We start from the raw sequence: 17,391 nt of genomic DNA, 5'->3' as shown, positions 1-17,391 counted from the left end.
GTGTAACAAGTGAACAAAACAATAAAGCTCCGAAAACCGATCTTCGGCCGTTTTATGCACTACATCTCCCATGATGCATTGGGTTGTGAGAGTGACAGCACATACGGAGATCTGTTGTTAAACGTCTTGAAACCAACGAACACGCATCAAACTATTTTTAAATCTTCTAACTTAACTTTTGTTGAATCTTTTAGGAAAAAAAAAGCTGCAGTTTCCAGCTTTTTCTGCAAGAGTAATCTCAAAAATGCATGTGAGATTGTGGAGGGGCTGTAGATCAATACATATTATGAGTTTCTCCTTTTTTTTTAATTTTTGGATGCTGGTGTGCCGCGGGATTTTTTTTAAGGTTAAAGTGTGCCGTGGCTCAGAAAAGGTTGAAAAACACTGATCTAGACAATGATTTGTGATCTTCACTGGTGTCCATGGAAATCCTCCATGAAATCCTCTCCACCTTTGTCATGGTAGGGATGTAGGGCTAACACGCCAATGGTCATCTTGACCCCATAGGATAGCACAAGGGTTAAATGAGAAGTTTAAAAATCTTTTTTCCTAACACTTTTTCAAATATAATTTGAAATAAAACACTGAAGTTTATTTTTAGCCCTTTAACACTGGAACTTAACTCAGACTGTCGTAACACTTGAACTGTTAATTCAACTTATGCCGGCTGGTTTTGAAGCACAGAAAAGCAGCTTCGCTCCAGTATGTAACCATTTATGGTTGTGAAATGTTTACCCAATCAATATAAGTTAGCTGATTCTTGATTGTCTTATCCCTTGTGCTATCCTAGGCACTTTAACATTGGGAGTTGGGTCATCTAGACCCACTAGACAGTGCTCTGAACCTTTTTTCTTCAGTGATTTGTGATCTTCACTGGTGTCCATGGATTACATGAAATCTTTCCACCTTTATCATGGTAGGGAGAACACTTCAATGTAAGGTAGGGGTCATGGGATAGCACAAGGGTTAAGGGATGGTGTGTCACAAAAATCACACACCCATTTATTCCTAGGGACAGTTTAGAGTAACCAGTTTAGCTATTAAGTATGTTTTTGGACAGTGGGAGGAAGCCGGAGTCCACAGAGAAAACCTACGCATGACCAGGGAGAACATGCAAACTCCACACAGAAAGGGACTTGAACCAGGGGCCTTGTTGCTGTAAGGCAAGGGTGCTAACCACTTCTCCACAGTACATCAATCACTAGAAACTAAAGAACAAGGTATTGCTGGATCATATAGGCACATTCCACTTTAGAGAGTGGTTGTTTGACGTTATCTTCCTGACATTATTACTGATTTGATGCTGAGGTAGTAATCTTTGAAGGAGCAGAACCGTCCATTTACAGAAACACAATGAGGCATCAAATGGGTTTTTTTAAATTATTTTCCTTTATTAATTGCTTAAAGGACATCTTTCATTTTCATTCATTGAAGACTCATTTGGCCGCTGAAGTGTTTCAGTTTTCCTCATCTGAAATGACAACAGAAAATGTTTTTAACGAAAATTTCAGACAAATTGAACTGTCTGTAATTCAGAAGTACCGGTTATGTGATATTTCATTCCTTGTTGGACTGTTATGTCTACATTATTTTCCAGACTTAAAGATGCTCTAGCAGGAGCTAGTATTAACCCTTGTGCTATCCTAGGCACTTTAACATTGGGAGTTGGGTCATCTAGACCCACTAGAACCTTTATCCTTCAATTATTTGTGATCTTCACTGGTGTCCATGGATTACATGAAATCTTTCCACCTTTATCCACCTTTGTCGTGGTAGGGAGAACATGTCAATGTAAGGGCGGGTCATCTGGACCCCATAGGATAGCACAAGGGTTAAGCTTAAAGAATCTTAGTGCTTTTTGGGTGTAATCTTGATGTTAACAGAGTAACAGAGTAGAATGGATATCTATGACTTGCAGAGAGGAAAATTAAAAATCTTTACGATGACGATACAACTTCCAATACATGAAGAAATAGGAGGCGGACATCAAACATCAAAGGGGTTCATTTGATTGGTTAAATACTTCAAGCTGCCATAAGATTATTTTTGCACATTTAAGGTAACCAATCTTCGCAGACTTATGCGATACGTGTATTACACAGCTTGAAATCGTGATAACGATACCCTTGATGGGAAAAGCTGAAAGAGAAGCAACAGTGCAGGCCTACTGGGAACACTTAGGAAATACAGCAAAAGATGATCAGAGTGGGACTTTGAAGAAAACAGTTAACAGTAAAAATAAAAAGGGCTCATAGTTTAGTCAGTATTAATGTGTTTAATCTATTAATTATTTAAATCCCTAACTAGCTTACTTGTTTAAATCTGCCAGTAAAGTAACAGTTATTATTGTGAAGTGTCCTTAAAATCTACCTTCTTCTTCTTCGTCCTCTTCATCTTCTTCTTCCTCCTCCTCTTCATCGGAGCTGAACGTCCCATCAGGTAGGCTGTAGACCCGGATCACTTGCTGTTCACAGGAAGGAGAGCGTGTGAGTCCAGCGGCCTGAAGCCCCGCCCCTCCTGGTCTGAGCCCGCAGCCTCACCTTGTTGGGGTCTTTGAGGATCAGGTATTTGCCCTCGTCCAGCTTGCGGCAGATGTCGACGACGCAGCGCAGGATCCCCCAGGCGTTCTCCATGCTCAGGTTGATCTGGCTGGCGAACTCGTTGGGTTTGAAGTGCTGGGTTCCCAGGATGACGTGGCGAGCCGAGTCCTTCGCATGGTAACGGGACACGTACCTGAAGAGAACACGGTGATCAATGAGGATCAAGTCTTCAAATCATCTACTTCCCTCTAAATCTGATTCTTCTGCAGAGAGCGGCTGAAATCTAGAGTTTCTGACTGAATCCCATCAATTCAGAATCAAATCCTGAACCCTCAGAACATCCGCTTTGTCTCAGAACTCACCCCAGTTTCAGATACTCGGATCCGGCCAGCATGGCGCAGCAGGTCCAGCGGGCCAGTTTGTAGCTGTTGTTCTTCAGCTCGGTGGCCAGAACGGCTCCTCTCTGAGAGTCCAGCTTCTGACGCCAGTCCACTCCGTTACAGTACTGACGGGACAAGAAGCCAGAAGGGGAAAAATAGTTCAATGAACGCTAAGCAACAAATGAAATTTGAATTACCGGTAGTAATAATTGCATGCCTGACTGCAAAATGAATGAATGTTTTTCAGAAGTAAGGAGAAAGAGGATTGGTCAAAGGGTTAATGGAAGGTTCTGCGTGTTTTCCAGCATTTCTGTTGCCAGCTGGACGAGCCACATAAAGAAAGTGTAACAAATTCGCAAAGAGAGAGAGAACACCTCATCAGTTAAATCAATTTCTAATTTTCTTAAACACTAAATATTAGAAGAAAAGAGTTTGATCACATTTAAATCTTTACTACTATTTCTCATCCCAACAAGCGGTTTGTTGGGATGAGATTCAGTGGGTTCAAAACATGGATGGATGGAATATTTCTTTCTTTAGATCAAATATGTTCCTTCCTTTCTACGACAGCGCAGAGTAAATCACCGTAAATCAAAGAACATCGAAGATGGAGACAAAGCAAAGAGCCGGTCTGCATTAAGGTGCCAACGATGAAAAAAATGAAATATAATAAATGTTAGGATTCAAATGAAAAATCAGTGGTTTGATTTAGGAGGAACTATAGTTTGAGCTCAATTCACGGGCGGAAGGTTAAAGACGTTGAACCCTGCAAGTATTTAGGCCCTGTATTTGACTCTGCCCTCAAATCTGACATACAGAATCCATAATGAAACGACGCCAACAAAGATCACACCTGCTGAGACGGCCGGCCTCTTTTAAGGTTTGTAACTAAATCTCCCCGGATGTTTTCTCCATCTTTTAGTGAGAGCCTTTAGACGTTTTCCTTTTGGAGGCCTGTCTGTTAAAGACAGAAACAGGCTCAGTAACATCGTTAAAGTCACTGGCATTCAACAGAAGAGCTTGAACTCCTCTGCAGGCGGTTCAGAAAGCAAAATACATTATTTTACACACAAACATCCTGTCCTCCAGTTTTTAAATGCAAACATCTGGGCGTGGTTTTATCGTCTCAATGCTATAAAGCTTTTAAATCAGAGTGGATGCTCTCAACCTTAGGGAGGTACCTGTCTCATAGTCACCTTTTAATGAATTTATTATTTGATTTATTGTTTGGCACACTGTTTATTAACTGTCATGTCTTTTATCTGTTGTTGCTGGAGAGCTGTTTTAACCCATTTGCCCTTGGGGATTAATAAAGCCCTCTGTCTCGCTCTCTCTCTACCTAAAAACAAAAAACAAACAAAGTTAGACCCAAAGGCGTTAATTCAGTACGGGGCGTAAACTCAGCCCTAATTTAACCCAAAAGCAGATAAAACTAGAACACACCAGCAGTCACACATCTTCCCCTTCAGAGCCAGTTTCCTGACTTTGATGGCGACATCTCCGGCGTTAAAGGATTGAAACGGTTCTGGTGTTGGTCTGGGATCCGTCCTGGTTCTGCTGCAGCGCTTTGGAGCACTAGAAGAGTCAGAAGCCGTCTGCTCACCCTGGAGTCCCACTCGTTCAGGGTCTTGATGTTGATGAAGGACACCTCTCCGTTGGCGCCGGTCATCACTCCGTCGTGTTCACAGCGGACGATCAGGTCGATGTCGTCTCCCAGCTTCCAGTGACGATACCTGAATGACAGACGTCAGCTGTTGGCGTGACCGCGTCCACGTGCGCGCTCGTGCAGCCTTCATACCTGTAGGCCACAGACGCCACCTCGCTCTTGTCCATGTCCTCCTCCACGAACGGGTTGGGGTTTGGAAACTTGTAACGCTCGCCCCTCTGAGAGACACCAACACAAAGGTGACGACCTGAGAGGGAAACGCTTCGCCTGCTGACCGGGGGGCGGGGCTTCTCACCATGCGTAAACACTGCTGGCTGAAGTTGTGGTTGATGTAGGTCGCCTCCATGGCCAGATTACGGGGAGAGTTGAAGGAGTTGCCCTCGTCCTGGGGGGGCTCGTTAGCCGTCTCGCTCACCGTTAACAGATCTGACCAAGAAAACGGGATTTTAATTTGAATAAAAAGATAAAAGTTCATCTTATAGCTCACATTTCAACCTTTTTGGAGGCTCAAGCATCACTAAAACGTAATTCTACAAGATTTCCTCTGTCAGGAATCTGACAGACTCTACAGCTTAAAAAAAAAAAAAGATTTAAACCTCAGAAGTAAAGGAGGGGGGCTCATAAGCCAACGGTTAACAAATCTGATCAAGAAAACATTTAAAACTGTTATGACATTCCATGATTTGGGAATGCCTCACTTGCAGCTTCATTCCAGCTTCAGACCAAACGGGTCGGAGCTGCTGCAGCGGTGAGGCTGTGGTGCTGAGAGAACCGAGGAATTTCTGCTTCATGGTGAAAACTGAATTGTTGATTTTCAGACCTGAGTTCATTCATGCCTGCTATATTTGAACATAATTAGTGCTGGAAGCATGGCTCTGTTTGTAAGGCGCAGGATTGGCACGTGGGAAACCAGGCTTGGATTCCCACGGCCGCCATGAGCTTCATCCATTGAGGCTCCTTGGGTAATGTCTGCATGTCTGAGCCCCCCGATCAAATACAGGGGTGTGTCAGGATGGCCATGTGGCGTAAAAATCTCTGCCAAAACCACCTGTGAGAATCTGTGAAAGCTGATTCGCTGTGGCGAACCCTGAAGGGATGATTCTGGTGTTTCGTTGCAGACATCAATCATTTTTATTCTATTCATTTTTACTGTACAATCCTAGCCAATTGTTTAACCTTTGCAGCGATTATGAGTGGGCGGAGCTTCAGTCAATATAACAAAGCAAAAGCGAAAGTTTGTCTGCACTTCAGAGCGAAAGATTCGAATTCAGAAACCTGATTTATCAGAGTAATCAGGCGTACAAAGCTCAGAAAACAGACGGTCGTCATGGCGATGAGAGGTGAAATACCTGTTTACTTCCCTGCAGAGCAGACTGTCAGAAGGAAGGACATAAAACATCTTAGGAACATTCAAGCTCTCCCTGTCACACTGCTTTGTCATGCTTAAACGGTTTTGGTCAATGCTGGCATGTTTTTCATTTATGAAGCACAGTTTAGGCACCAGAACCGTTAACAAAAGAACCAGTTCAGGACAGGATAAAATCCAAACGGTACCCATCCCTAAACATCATGGAGGCTCGTTCCCCGGCTGCACCTCCACTAAAAAACTCCTGTCACATCTGTGCTGAAGCTGGATGGGACGCCTCCTCCAAATCACAGCTTGTTTACGATACAAAGAGTTTTATTTTAATTCGACTTAATCCAAGAGAATTTAGCCAACAGTAAGACTCCCTTGTTGCTGTGTGAAGAAGACATTTGTCACGAAATCAATTATACTTTAGTCTGTTTTTCCTGATTAAAGGAAACCTGTCATTTGACACCAAGAAAACTCTTCTTGGTTTGAGGAACATCTTTGCAGGCAGCAGAACGGCCCGACAACAGAACCACAGCAACCACACCTCCTGTTCTTTGGTGTCAAACGGACGAATAGATTTTTGTTTTTCAAATAGAAATCTGCTCCATGAATATATATTTTTAGGGCAGACTCACCAAAGTCAGAGTTGTCTCTCTTGTCAAAGAACAGCTTGTTGCCCACTCTCTGCACAATGATGTCCCAGGAGTTGACTGAGCGCGTGCAGCACATCAAAGTGGCCAAGATGGCGTCGGTGGCAAAGACGTTCCCCTGAGTCTTTGCCAGCTGCAGAGACAGAAGGGAGGAGACTTCAGGACGGGTTCGGACAAACGCCAGCTTCTGGGTGGGTGAGGAGGCGCCACCTTGCGGATCACGGGGTCGTCTGTGGTGGTCACGGTGTGGAAAATCCTCTTGATGCTCCTCAGAGGCTTCTCGTTGCGGGTGGTGATGCGGTCAAAAGCCTTATCGTAGTACTCCAGAGCTCCACAGCACTCGCTGCAGAACAACACGTCAGCCTCTGAGCACCTTTCTGTGAGCGGGCGGGAGCTGCAGCTCGGGTTCACCTACATGTCAACGGGGTCGGACACCTCCATGTATCTCATCTTCATCAGTCTGGGGAAGTCCATCTCCTCCTTCACCTCCCAGTCGCTCCTCACCTCCACAGAGGAGTCTCTGGGCTTCTGCTGGGCCTGAACGCCACAGACAGAGAGACACGTCAGCAGAAACCCCAGAGATGCAGATCCAGAAAAGAATAAAAATAAATATGAAAGAAGCAAGGATGGATGTTTACTCCTGATTTTTTCTGGTTTTAACCATTTTAACACTTATTAATTGGGCATCCTGTTTTTTGTAATGACAAATGCATCTTATTCAATGATAGAAGGGGTCGTGGAGTTCAGACTAAATACATTTGTGGAATTTGTTTTCTGCATTTCTGCAGCTGGAGGTTAACTTAATGTGTTTTAGACACAAAAATGCAGAGAATAAAAACAAACCATCGTAATTTGTGCTTTTTCTAGTTTGGAAATCTGCAGGAAAAAAATGAAGAGTGCTGAAAATGTTCATAAACGGTCAATTATTTATTTTAAATGTTTGCAGAATCTACCGATTTTTAAAAGAATAATAATAATAACATCAGAAAACTGAAATGTCCTTGGAACACAGGTTTTAGACTGAAAACCTCAGAGTGGAGGTTGTGTGACATCATCTAGTGGCTGTGCTCATCAATAACAGTCACCTAAAGATCTGCATTTCCAGCAGATTATAGGCAGAATTTGGATCAACAAATCTAAATTTTTCTCACTGTCATTTGAATAAAAAAGCTTTAATTGCATCTTTTTTTGGTGAATTAACTACCTGGGATTTCTGGTCCCACTTCTGACGGACGCCAAACTGCTTCTGGAATTTCTTCTGGAGCCGCATTCGATCCCTGAGCAGAAAAGACGAATGTTGCTGTTGTGAGCAGCAGTGACAGACAGGAGGCGCTGTGGACGACCTCACCTCTCCTTCTGCTTGGCGCTCTTGGGGAGCGTCTGCATGTTGAACTGCGTCAGGTTCCTGCGGTCTTTGTCCCTGCGGAGGTTCCTCTGTGGAAACAGCAGATGGAGTTGCTGCTCTGCCTTCACGGTCAAACGGCGCTGTCTGGGTTCAAACCTGCGGTACCTGAGCAAACCTCATGCGGTTCTTCTGGTAGGCCGTCTTCTGAGTCTTCGCAGTGTCCACCAGCTGGAAGCTCGTCTCGTCCTCCTCGTGAAAGTAGGCGTAGTGACTGCCGCCGCCGAACTGAGACGAGTATTTATCTAGAGAAACGAAAACAGAACAAAGATTTTAGAACAAAAAGAGAAAAATATATTTTCTGAAAGTTTTTAAAAGAAATATCTGTTCTCATTTGATGAACTCCCATTTATATCAGGATTATATGAATTTTTAAATCTAACAAATAAGTTTAAATATGTTCCTACAGTGGCCAGTCTCGATCTCGCTGCTCGATTTAAACATGAAATTCATGAAAACGTTTTTCTAACATGCGGCTTTGACCAGGGTGGCAAGGGCCAAAGGGAAAGTGAAGGTCGTGTAGGAGCCACACAGCCAGAGAGGGTGGCCCCTAAGGCCAGGAGGATAATCAGCTTTTAAATGTAACTAAATTTTCTAAGACTTTACGTTTGAAGGAAACCTAAATATGGGGTTCCCAACAAATTCTTATTTAGCAGTTCCATCAACAGAGGTCGACATAAACCCCACTGACTTGTGTATCTCTTGTCTTGGTAAGTCGCTCCGGTCCAGTCAGCCACCTGTCAGACACGACACACACAAACATGAGGCTCCATTCGGAAGCTTTAACTTGCACCCATGTGACACAAGCAACCTTTCCCAGACGGTCTCCTTTGCTAAACGGCTGATACGGCATGTCTTTAAACTTCTCGGGGACGGCACACGGTCCCCATCCGGACGGGTTGTCCTGGATCACAGGGGCCTGAAACTTTGCCATGACCTGAGTTCAAAGCAAAGAAAAGGGTCAAACATTCATAGTACAGCCGATACAAATCCAGTTTTATCCGCTGCGTGTTCACAGGGTCTCAGGACGTGACAGCACAGATGTCTCCAGCAGAGCTCTGAAAGGCACTGATCAGCTTGCGCAGTGGGCTCGTCATCACAGACCCTTTATGGGTGAAACTCCACCCTTTTATTTTGAAATTCTGGGTTTTGTCATGAATTCCTTAATTGCAACAAACACTTGAGACTGCAATACAAAACGTTACCACAGACTGGGCGTGCTAAGACAGACTAAAGCTTAAGCAAATTATTCTAATATTTGCACAAAAGAGAAACTACGGTCTCAGTGAATCACACAAACAGTAACAGACAGCTATCATTTCAGATCCTGCTTAGACATTTTTTCCGTTTCTTTTAAATACAAGCCTGTAAATATATATAGATAATAAATTTCAAGTGTAGATGTCTGGATGTCAGATTTTAAATGGCATTATTTTTGGTTCTTAAGGCTGCTTCTGTAAACATCCTTCAAAATAAAGGCTGATTTAATTTATAAAGTTTACTAACAAATAGGCCGAATTTACTTCATTCTTATAAAGCATCACTAAAACCGCTTTGAGAACTTGAAACTTAAACATAAGGGGTGAGAAACGTTAAAAGTTTATTGAACTTTTTCTATAGTCTGTGGTGGAGAAACGATGTGGACATTTTTTTTACGAGACAGACATTGAGACAACTCACCGGCAAATGTTAGCTATGTTAGCTTAGTAAAACGAACTAACATGAAGGAATTGCCAATATAAACGAAATCCAGCTTCCATTTCGACATCGTGCAGTGATTTTATAACAAACTAAGGAAAGTTCAACTGACTGTGAGATGGCGTGTCGTCGCAGTTTCGCGTTTAAGTGCAGATAATGCTAACACGCTAAGGCCATGCTAGCAAAGCTAAGGTAAACACACTACTAGCCTTTAAACGCCTACAAATTATTTTCTACTGATCCAAACGTCATGCCAGTAAAGGAAATTGTGTCTAACACAAAAATATACACATGACTGAGCGCTCACCGTTCGTGAAACACTTTTGGAGCGATGAACTGTATAAATGAAGTTCGTCCCAGCTGCAAAAGTGCCGTTCGGCAACAACCTTTCTGCCGTACTACGTAAGAGAACTGTCGTAATATCGAACGTAGTACAATTCTTTAAAAAACAAACATTAACATCAAATTGATTCTTTTCTGACTTCCATCTCACTATAATTCACTTGATATTTATTTTTATCAAAACTTTTTTTTTTTTTTTAGCTTTGACACTAACCGGAAGTTACACCGTCCAACTTGACAGTAGAAAATAACAGTTCCACTCTGATTCCACTAGAGGACGACAAAACTATTGGGGTTAGGGTCTTTGGGTCACATTTATGTTATGATTGTTAAATTAATAATTTACACAAAAAAAAAAAAAAAAAAAAAAAAAAACCAACCAGAGTAAACATCTATTCTCCAAACCCAAATAAGACTTTAGATAAAATATTTTTTAAACTTTTGTTTTGAACAAGGAATATTTCTTTATCAAAATAAAAGAATACAAGAAGCTGTAAAGACGAAGCAGCTTTATTTGTTAAGTTCTTTTTTCATACAGAGAAAGTTCAAAAGCTTATCTAGAGATGACAAAGCGCTATGGAAACATGAAGACCGTAATGTTTAAACCAGAAACATTACGGTAAAAACAAAAACCTGGGTTAAAGTAACAGAGGAAGCTGTGAGGTGCGTTTGGATCCCATCAAAAGCGGTTTTCTTTATGGAAAGCCTGCAGGAGTTCCCAGATTCAAGGCTGCTTTGGTCGCTGAAGTCAATTCTCCTCGTCTAAAACAACAAGAATAAAGTGAGAGGTCCAAAGTTATAGAAAAAAGCTCAAATTCAATTAGGATTGCATTCCTGAACATTAGATCATTTTAACTTTGAAAGCTCTACAGAGCTTTGGTCGCACAAAACTGGATTTAAAAAGATTTTAAAATATTTTTTCATAAAGAAGTTCTCATTGAAACACGAAACTACTAGCATCACTGATGAAAATAGTGTGTTTTTAACATGTTCTTGTAGCATTTTTATGATGGACATATTCAGAGGGTGTAAACAGAGAGCTCTTAACAATAGGGAGGGGAAAAACGGTGAGGGGTAGCTCTGCATCAACAGTGCCACCCACAACTCAGCTGCACATGTCTAATGAACTCCTGCTGCTCTGCAGAAACAATGTCCTAGAAAATGACACAGGTTTTTTATTTTACTTAAAAATGGCATATTCATAGCTAAAAGACCACCAGGAACACTTTGAAAATGGATCAAAAAATGATCGAAGTGGGTATTTAACCCATCTTTGAGGTAAACAAGTCGTTTTCTGTTCTTTTTATCCTCCTGACTGGCGGCCATTTCTAAGTCTGGATATCTCCCAACCACTGCATATAACTGCATTCACTCCTTTTGGAATCTACAGAGGATATTTAGGGGTTTTCAATGACAGCAAAAGTAAAGGATAGTCTGTTTACATCCGTCAGCAAATGTTCAGGCAATAAACTCAAAACGTCTGTCTTTTTGTCAAAAATTCAAAGATAAGTTTAACATTTATGCTTTTAATAGTTTAGATCTCATCAATCAGAGTCAATATTTCTCAAAAAAATTGGAAGAAGAATTAAAAAAACCTAAAAGAACCAAAACCTAGAAAATTCAACCCCACCTTCTTCTTCTTCTTCCACGTCCTCTTCATCTTCTTCTTCCTCCTCCTCTTCATCGGAGCTGAACGTCCCATCAGGTAGGCTGTAGACCCGGATCACTTGCTGTTCACAGGAAGGAGAGCGTGTGAGTCCAGCGGCCTGAAGCCCCGCCCCTCCTGGTCTGAGCCCGCAGCCTCACCTTGTTGGGGTCTTTGAGGATCAGGTATTTGCCCTCGTCCAGCTTGCGGCAGATGTCGACGACGCAGCGCAGGATCCCCCAGGCGTTCTCCATGCTCAGGTTGATCTGGCTGGCGAACTCGTTGGGTTTGAAGTGCTGGGTTCCCAGGATGACGTGACGAGCCGAGTCCTTCAGGTGGTAACGGGACACGTACCTGAGGAGAACACGGTGATCAGAGGCCCAAACTTTGCTAAAATAATCCATTCTGTGTCACAAACTGAGGAACATTGAAGTCTTCAAATCATCTTCTTCCCTCTAAATCTGATTCTTCTGCAGAGAGCGGCTGAAATCTAGAGTTTCTGACTGAATCCCATCAATTCAGAATCAAATCCTGAACCCTCAGAACATCCGCTTTGTCTCAGAACTCACCCCAGTTTCAGATACTCGGATCCGGCCAGCATGGCGCAGCAGGTCCAGCGGGCCAGTTTGTAGCTGTTGTTCTTCAGCTCAGTGGCCAGCACGGCTCCTCTCTGAGAGTCCAGCTTCTGACGCCAGTCCACTCCGTTACAGTACTGACGGGACAAGAAGCCAGAAGGGACTGTGAGTGCAGCAGTAGCATCATGAGAGGTAACAGAGGTCAGAAAAATGGGTTCAAATCCAAAACAAAAAGCAGATAGAAGCAGTTTAGTCTGGGTGACCTTCTCAAAAAAAGACGATATGTAGATTTTGTTTGAAAGGAAGATCATTCATTTGGGTTGATCCTTCTGTTTAGCAAACGCTCTACAGGGAATGACCCTAAAGAGGATCCAAGACCACAGAGAAGGATCAAAGTTTAAATCAACAACCTGAACGTTTCCAAAAGTAAAAAAAAAGCGTTTCATGACGGATTCTGAACATCAGATTCAGCTTCCTGAATGTGAAGCACAGACAAACGTGAAGAAATGAAGGAAGAGACTTTCTCTCAGTTGAACTCAGGTGTGTCTTAGAGCCACATGTGACTCCTGAGCTGCAGGTCACATACGTCTGCTTTGCATGTTGACATTCTGTCAGCATCCATAACTCTTCAACGGTTTAGGCATTTCCAGCAGATTCTGATGCACAGAAAAGCATCTTTTCATAAAAGCCACTTTTCTACACATCAGAAGCAGCTGATTCTCGTTGATCGCGTTAACAGATTAGGAGTTACAGTTTGTAGAAGACTGTGTGTTACTCAGACTTCTGCAAAATGTCCGGTGTTAAAAAACTGAAACGGTTCTGGTGTTGGTCTGGGGTCCGTCCTGGTTCTGCTGCAGCGCTTTGGAGCACTAGAAGAGTCAGAAGCCGTCTGCTCACCCTGGAGTCCCACTCGTTCAGGGTCTTGATGTTGATGAAGGACACCTCTCCGTTGGCGCCGGTCATCACTCCGTCGTGTTCACAGCGGACGATCAGGTCGATGTCGTCTCCCAGCTTCCAGTGACGATACCTGAATGACAGACGTCAGCTGTTGGCGTGACCGCGTCCACGTGACCGCGTCCACGTGCGCGCTCGTGCAGCTGTCATACCTGTAGGCCACAGACGCCACCTCGCTCTTGTCCATGTCCTCCTCCACGAACGGGTTGGGGTTTGGAAACTTGTAACGCTCGCCCCTCTGAGAGACACCAACACAAAGGTGACGACCTGAGAGGGAAACGCTTCGCCTGCTGACCGGGGGGCGGGGCTTCTCACCATGCGTAAACACTGCTGGCTGAAGTTGTGGTTGATGTAGGTCGCCTCCATGGCCAGATTACGGGGAGAGTTGAAGGAGTTGCCCTCGTCTTGGGGGGGCTCGTTAGCCGTCTCGCTCACCGTTAACAGATCTGACCAAGAAAAAAAATTAAAACGGGATTTTAAATTTGAATAAAAAGATAAAAGTTCATCTCATAGCTCACATTTCAACCTTTCTGGAGGCTCAAGCGTGACTAAAACGTAATTCTGCAAGAAGATTTCCTCTGTTAGGAAACTGACAGACTCAATACATCCACAGCAGACCATGAAAAAAAAATTCTATCAGCCAATCAGCAACCTCACAGTAAAGTATGTCACTTGATTGACATGCAGAACCGCCAATCAAACATCCTCTGTGCAATCAGAGATGCTGCAAACAGCCGCGACCCCCCAAAGAAGATTTCCACCTCCAGACCCCAACTCTCACTAATGTCAGTGAGGAGGAGCAGCAGTTAGTTTCACTGAGATTTTTATGATTCTCTGCTGGTTTAAAGTGACTTTTCTCCCGTGATCAAAATCATACACGTTTTTTTTTGAAGCAGCAAACTATTGTTTCTCATCTGAACCATCAAATAAGTTCTGGAACGGAGCAGAGCTGCTCAGATCTAGCAGACTCACCAAAGTCAGAGTTGTCTCTCTTGTCAAAGAACAGCTTGTTGCCCACTCTCTGCACAATGATGTCCCAGGAGTTGACTGAGCGCGTGCAGCACATCAAAGTGGCCAAGATGGCGTCGGTGGCAAAGACGTTCCCCTGAGTCTTTGCCAGCTGCAGAGACAGAAGGGAGGAGACTTCAGGACGGGTTCGGACAAACGCCAGCTTCTGGGTGGGTGAGGAGGCGCCACCTTGCGGATCACGGGGTCGTCTGTGGTGGTCACGGTGTGGAAAATCCTCTTGATGCTCCTCAGAGGCTTCTCGTTGCGGGTGGTGATGCGGTCAAAAGCCTTATCGTAGTACTCCAGAGCTCCACAGCACTCACTGCAGAACAACACGTCAGCCTCTGAGCACCTTTCTGTGAGCGGGCGGGAGCTGCAGCTCGGGTTCACCTACATGTCAACGGGGTCGGACACCTCCATGTATCTCATCTTCATCAGTCTGGGGAAGTCCATCTCCTCCTTCACCTCCCAGTCGCTCCTCACCTCCACAGAGGAGTCTCTGGGCTTCTGCTGGGCCTGAAAGGCCAGTTTTATGAATCACTGTTGTCGAGTACACTTGGAGGACATTTCAGCCCACAGAAAAAATGTAAATATTTTAAACTTACACTCATTTTTTTAAAGCAACACAAGGAGTAACATGCAGTTGAATGACTTCTGTTCACATCACCTATATGTTAAAACATGAACACTAAAACATACGATGACGTGTTTCAATGTTTACTTTTAAAAAATTGATTTTGATTATTATTATTTTATGAAATAGGGCTTCAGTTCTCAAATTTAGTAAAGATATTTGGTTTATTATTAATGTGTGCATAAAGTCCCATCAGAAAAAATGTAATAAATGATTAAATAATAAAAATGAATAGAGAGGTCCAAGTTTCAAACATGTGATGCAATACAGGAAACTGCTAAATTTAATTTTCAATAAAAACGCGGCATTAATCATTCACTACCTGGGATTTCTGGTCCCACTTCTGACGGACGCCAAACTGCTTCTGGAATTTCTTCTGGAGCCGCATTCGATCCCTGAGCAGAAAAGACGAATGTTGCTGTTGTGAGCAGCAGTGACAGACAGGAGGCGCTGTGGACGACCTCACCTCTCCTTCTGCTTGGCGCTCTTGGGGAGCGTCTGCATGTTGAACTGCGTCAGGTTCCTGCGGTCTTTGTCCCTGCGGAGGTTCCTCTGTGGAAACAGCAGATGGAGTTGCTGCTCTGCTTTCACGGTCAAACGGCGCTGTCTGGGTTCGAACCTGCGGTACCTGAGCAAACCTCATGCGGTTCTTCTGGTAGGCCGTCTTCTGAGTCTTCGCCGTGTCCACCAGCTGGAAGGTGGTCTCATTTTCCTCATGGAAGTAGGCGTAAACACTGCCCCCTCCGAATTGGGACGTGTACCGATCTAAAAACAAGTAGGAGGACTTTTCTCTTTAATAATATTCAAAAGTTTCACATAAAACTACATTTTTATTGCAGATTCCTTACAGACCTTGTGTGAACCTTTGGAAAACCTCATATCTGTCTTTTTGCATTCTTTCAGGGATATAAACAAATCTATCAAAGTAATTCTTCCTACATAACTAAACATGATAATCCCTTTCATAAAATAGATTTTTTTAACTCAGTTTTGCCATCCAGGCAATTAAAAAAAGACATTTTGTCTATAAAACTTGACTTACTTGGGTATCTCTTGTCTTGGTAAGTCGCTCCGGTCCAGTCAGAAACCTGTTGGACACAAAACATGAAGGAACAAAACGCCCAAAAGAGCAGTGAGGTCAGAGGTCGCCGGCCGACAAACCTTTCCCAGACGGTCTCCTTTGCTGAACGGCTGATACGGCATGTCTCTAAACTTCTCTGGAATCGCACATGGACCCCATCCAGTCGGGTTGTCCTGGATCACAGGGGCCTGAAACTTTGCCATAATCTGAAAAAAGATGAAAGGGATTGTGTTTCCAACTCTTAATATTGAGTAAAGGCTGCAAACTGTTGCTCTTCTGGCCTGTCCTCGCACATCTCAGTGTTTTTGATAACAGGCAGAACCCCACCCTGCATGACTGAACCTCCTCACCCCCCAGACTGATTAAATCAGTTTAAATTATGATACCACCACAACAAAACAACGGAATATATGCACTACTTTGTTTTCTACAGAAAAAAATTATTAAATTATTAGGTTCAACAATATTAAAACGCTTATGTGAATAAATTACAAAGAAAAATGTCAAATTTCAGAAATAATGTATACTAAAAGCAACCTTTCTCAAACTTTTTTGTTAAATTATTATTTAGCGTCAATTATGTTATCGTCTGCTCCACTACATTTTACACCAGTAAATTTAGGGTTTGCTAGGATGCTAACACGCTCCATCGTGGCAGGTAGCCTTAAGCTAGCAATGCTAAGCTAACCACCATGCTAAACACGTTCCTAGCTTCAAGCGTTTTTCTACAAAACCAATCGTTAAATGTAAAATCACAGGCTTATGAAACGACTGCAAACATTGTTTTCAAAGCGCACCTTGTGTACCGATGCTCCTTTGTGTGTGTTTTTACTGTTTTTCCCCAGATGAAATTCAGTTCCAACCGGCTTCGACGGGGCCGAAAAACTCCACCTCTTCCTGCCGGATAATGCGAGCTGTTGTCGTAAAATCCCAAGAAAATAAATATAAAAATACGTTTTTATTTCATACCGTTCACTCCTCAGTTGTTTTCCCCCTAAAATTTTCGTTTTTTGAAAAATTTCTCTTATCAGAATTCATCTTTTGTTTAATTTTTAAAGACAACCGGAAGTAGCTGTCTTTACTGTTACATCAAAAATAAAAGACTAAAATAGAAATAAACAAACAAATAAAATAAAATTGTGAACATTAAAGTTAATATTTGTTGGATTGTATGGTTGACTGTCACATGTAGTTTAAAAATCCATTTTTACAGAGAAAAAAGTTACACTTTTTAATGCTTATATATATTTTATTGTCAAATTTAAGGTAGTTCAAAACAAAAGGAATGATTACTAGTTAAAAAAAACACTTTACATTTTTACTTACTGTAAGCATGATGTGTTGTAAAATTCAAGTGAAGCACTAACTTTTTGCAAAAACGTGTGACTATTTTTGTTACTGTGTTGTCAGTATTCTTAGCTGATCATGTAAAACTAGATACATTGTTTTTTATTTTAATTTT

The 17,391-nt window shown here is 42.7% G+C and overlaps 2 protein-coding genes across 4 annotated transcripts; both read right to left on the bottom strand.

Moving 5' to 3' along the window:
• Positions 1-1,366: 1,366 nt before the first annotated feature.
• Positions 1,367-10,125, bottom strand: LOC101166384 (eukaryotic translation initiation factor 3 subunit D). 2 transcript variants are annotated; one of them, XM_004071157.3, is made up of 16 exons: positions 9,998-10,125; positions 8,804-8,929; positions 8,684-8,729; positions 8,101-8,237; positions 7,939-8,024; positions 7,795-7,867; positions 7,006-7,127; positions 6,801-6,933; positions 6,576-6,723; positions 4,882-5,012; positions 4,719-4,804; positions 4,524-4,653; positions 2,903-3,045; positions 2,541-2,733; positions 2,371-2,464; positions 1,367-1,471 (listed from the first exon to the last, which is right to left on the bottom strand). In XM_004071157.3, exons 2-16 carry the CDS (start codon positions 8,924-8,926, stop codon positions 1,458-1,460), a joined length of 1,659 nt encoding a protein of 552 aa, XP_004071205.1. In that variant the 5' UTR covers positions 8,927-8,929; positions 9,998-10,125; the 3' UTR covers positions 1,367-1,457. The 2 variants fall into 2 exon arrangements, with proteins under 2 accessions (XP_004071205.1, XP_011476082.1); XM_011477780.2 differs by having other exon boundaries at positions 7,006-7,118.
• A 399-nt stretch (positions 10,126-10,524) lies between these two features.
• On the bottom strand, positions 10,525-17,391 carry LOC101166133 (eukaryotic translation initiation factor 3 subunit D). 2 transcript variants are annotated; one of them, XM_011477778.2, is made up of 17 exons: positions 17,256-17,391; positions 16,727-16,843; positions 16,010-16,135; positions 15,891-15,936; positions 15,477-15,613; positions 15,315-15,400; positions 15,171-15,243; positions 14,609-14,730; positions 14,404-14,536; positions 14,179-14,326; positions 13,522-13,652; positions 13,359-13,444; positions 13,150-13,279; positions 12,247-12,389; positions 11,839-12,031; positions 11,663-11,762; positions 10,525-10,794 (listed from the first exon to the last, which is right to left on the bottom strand). In XM_011477778.2, the coding sequence occupies exons 1-17, from the start codon at positions 17,262-17,264 to the stop codon at positions 10,781-10,783; spliced, it is 1,794 nt and encodes a 597-aa protein (XP_011476080.2). In that variant the 5' UTR covers positions 17,265-17,391; the 3' UTR covers positions 10,525-10,780. The 2 variants fall into 2 exon arrangements, with proteins under 2 accessions (XP_011476080.2, XP_023813087.1); XM_023957319.1 differs by having other exon boundaries at positions 14,609-14,721.

Source organism: Oryzias latipes, chromosome 8, assembly GCF_002234675.1.
Source record: "Oryzias latipes chromosome 8, ASM223467v1".
Lineage (NCBI taxonomy): Eukaryota > Metazoa > Chordata > Actinopteri > Beloniformes > Adrianichthyidae > Oryzias > Oryzias latipes.
The sequence above is the reverse complement of the archived record's forward strand: the minus strand, read 5'-3'. Positions and strand labels throughout refer to the sequence as shown.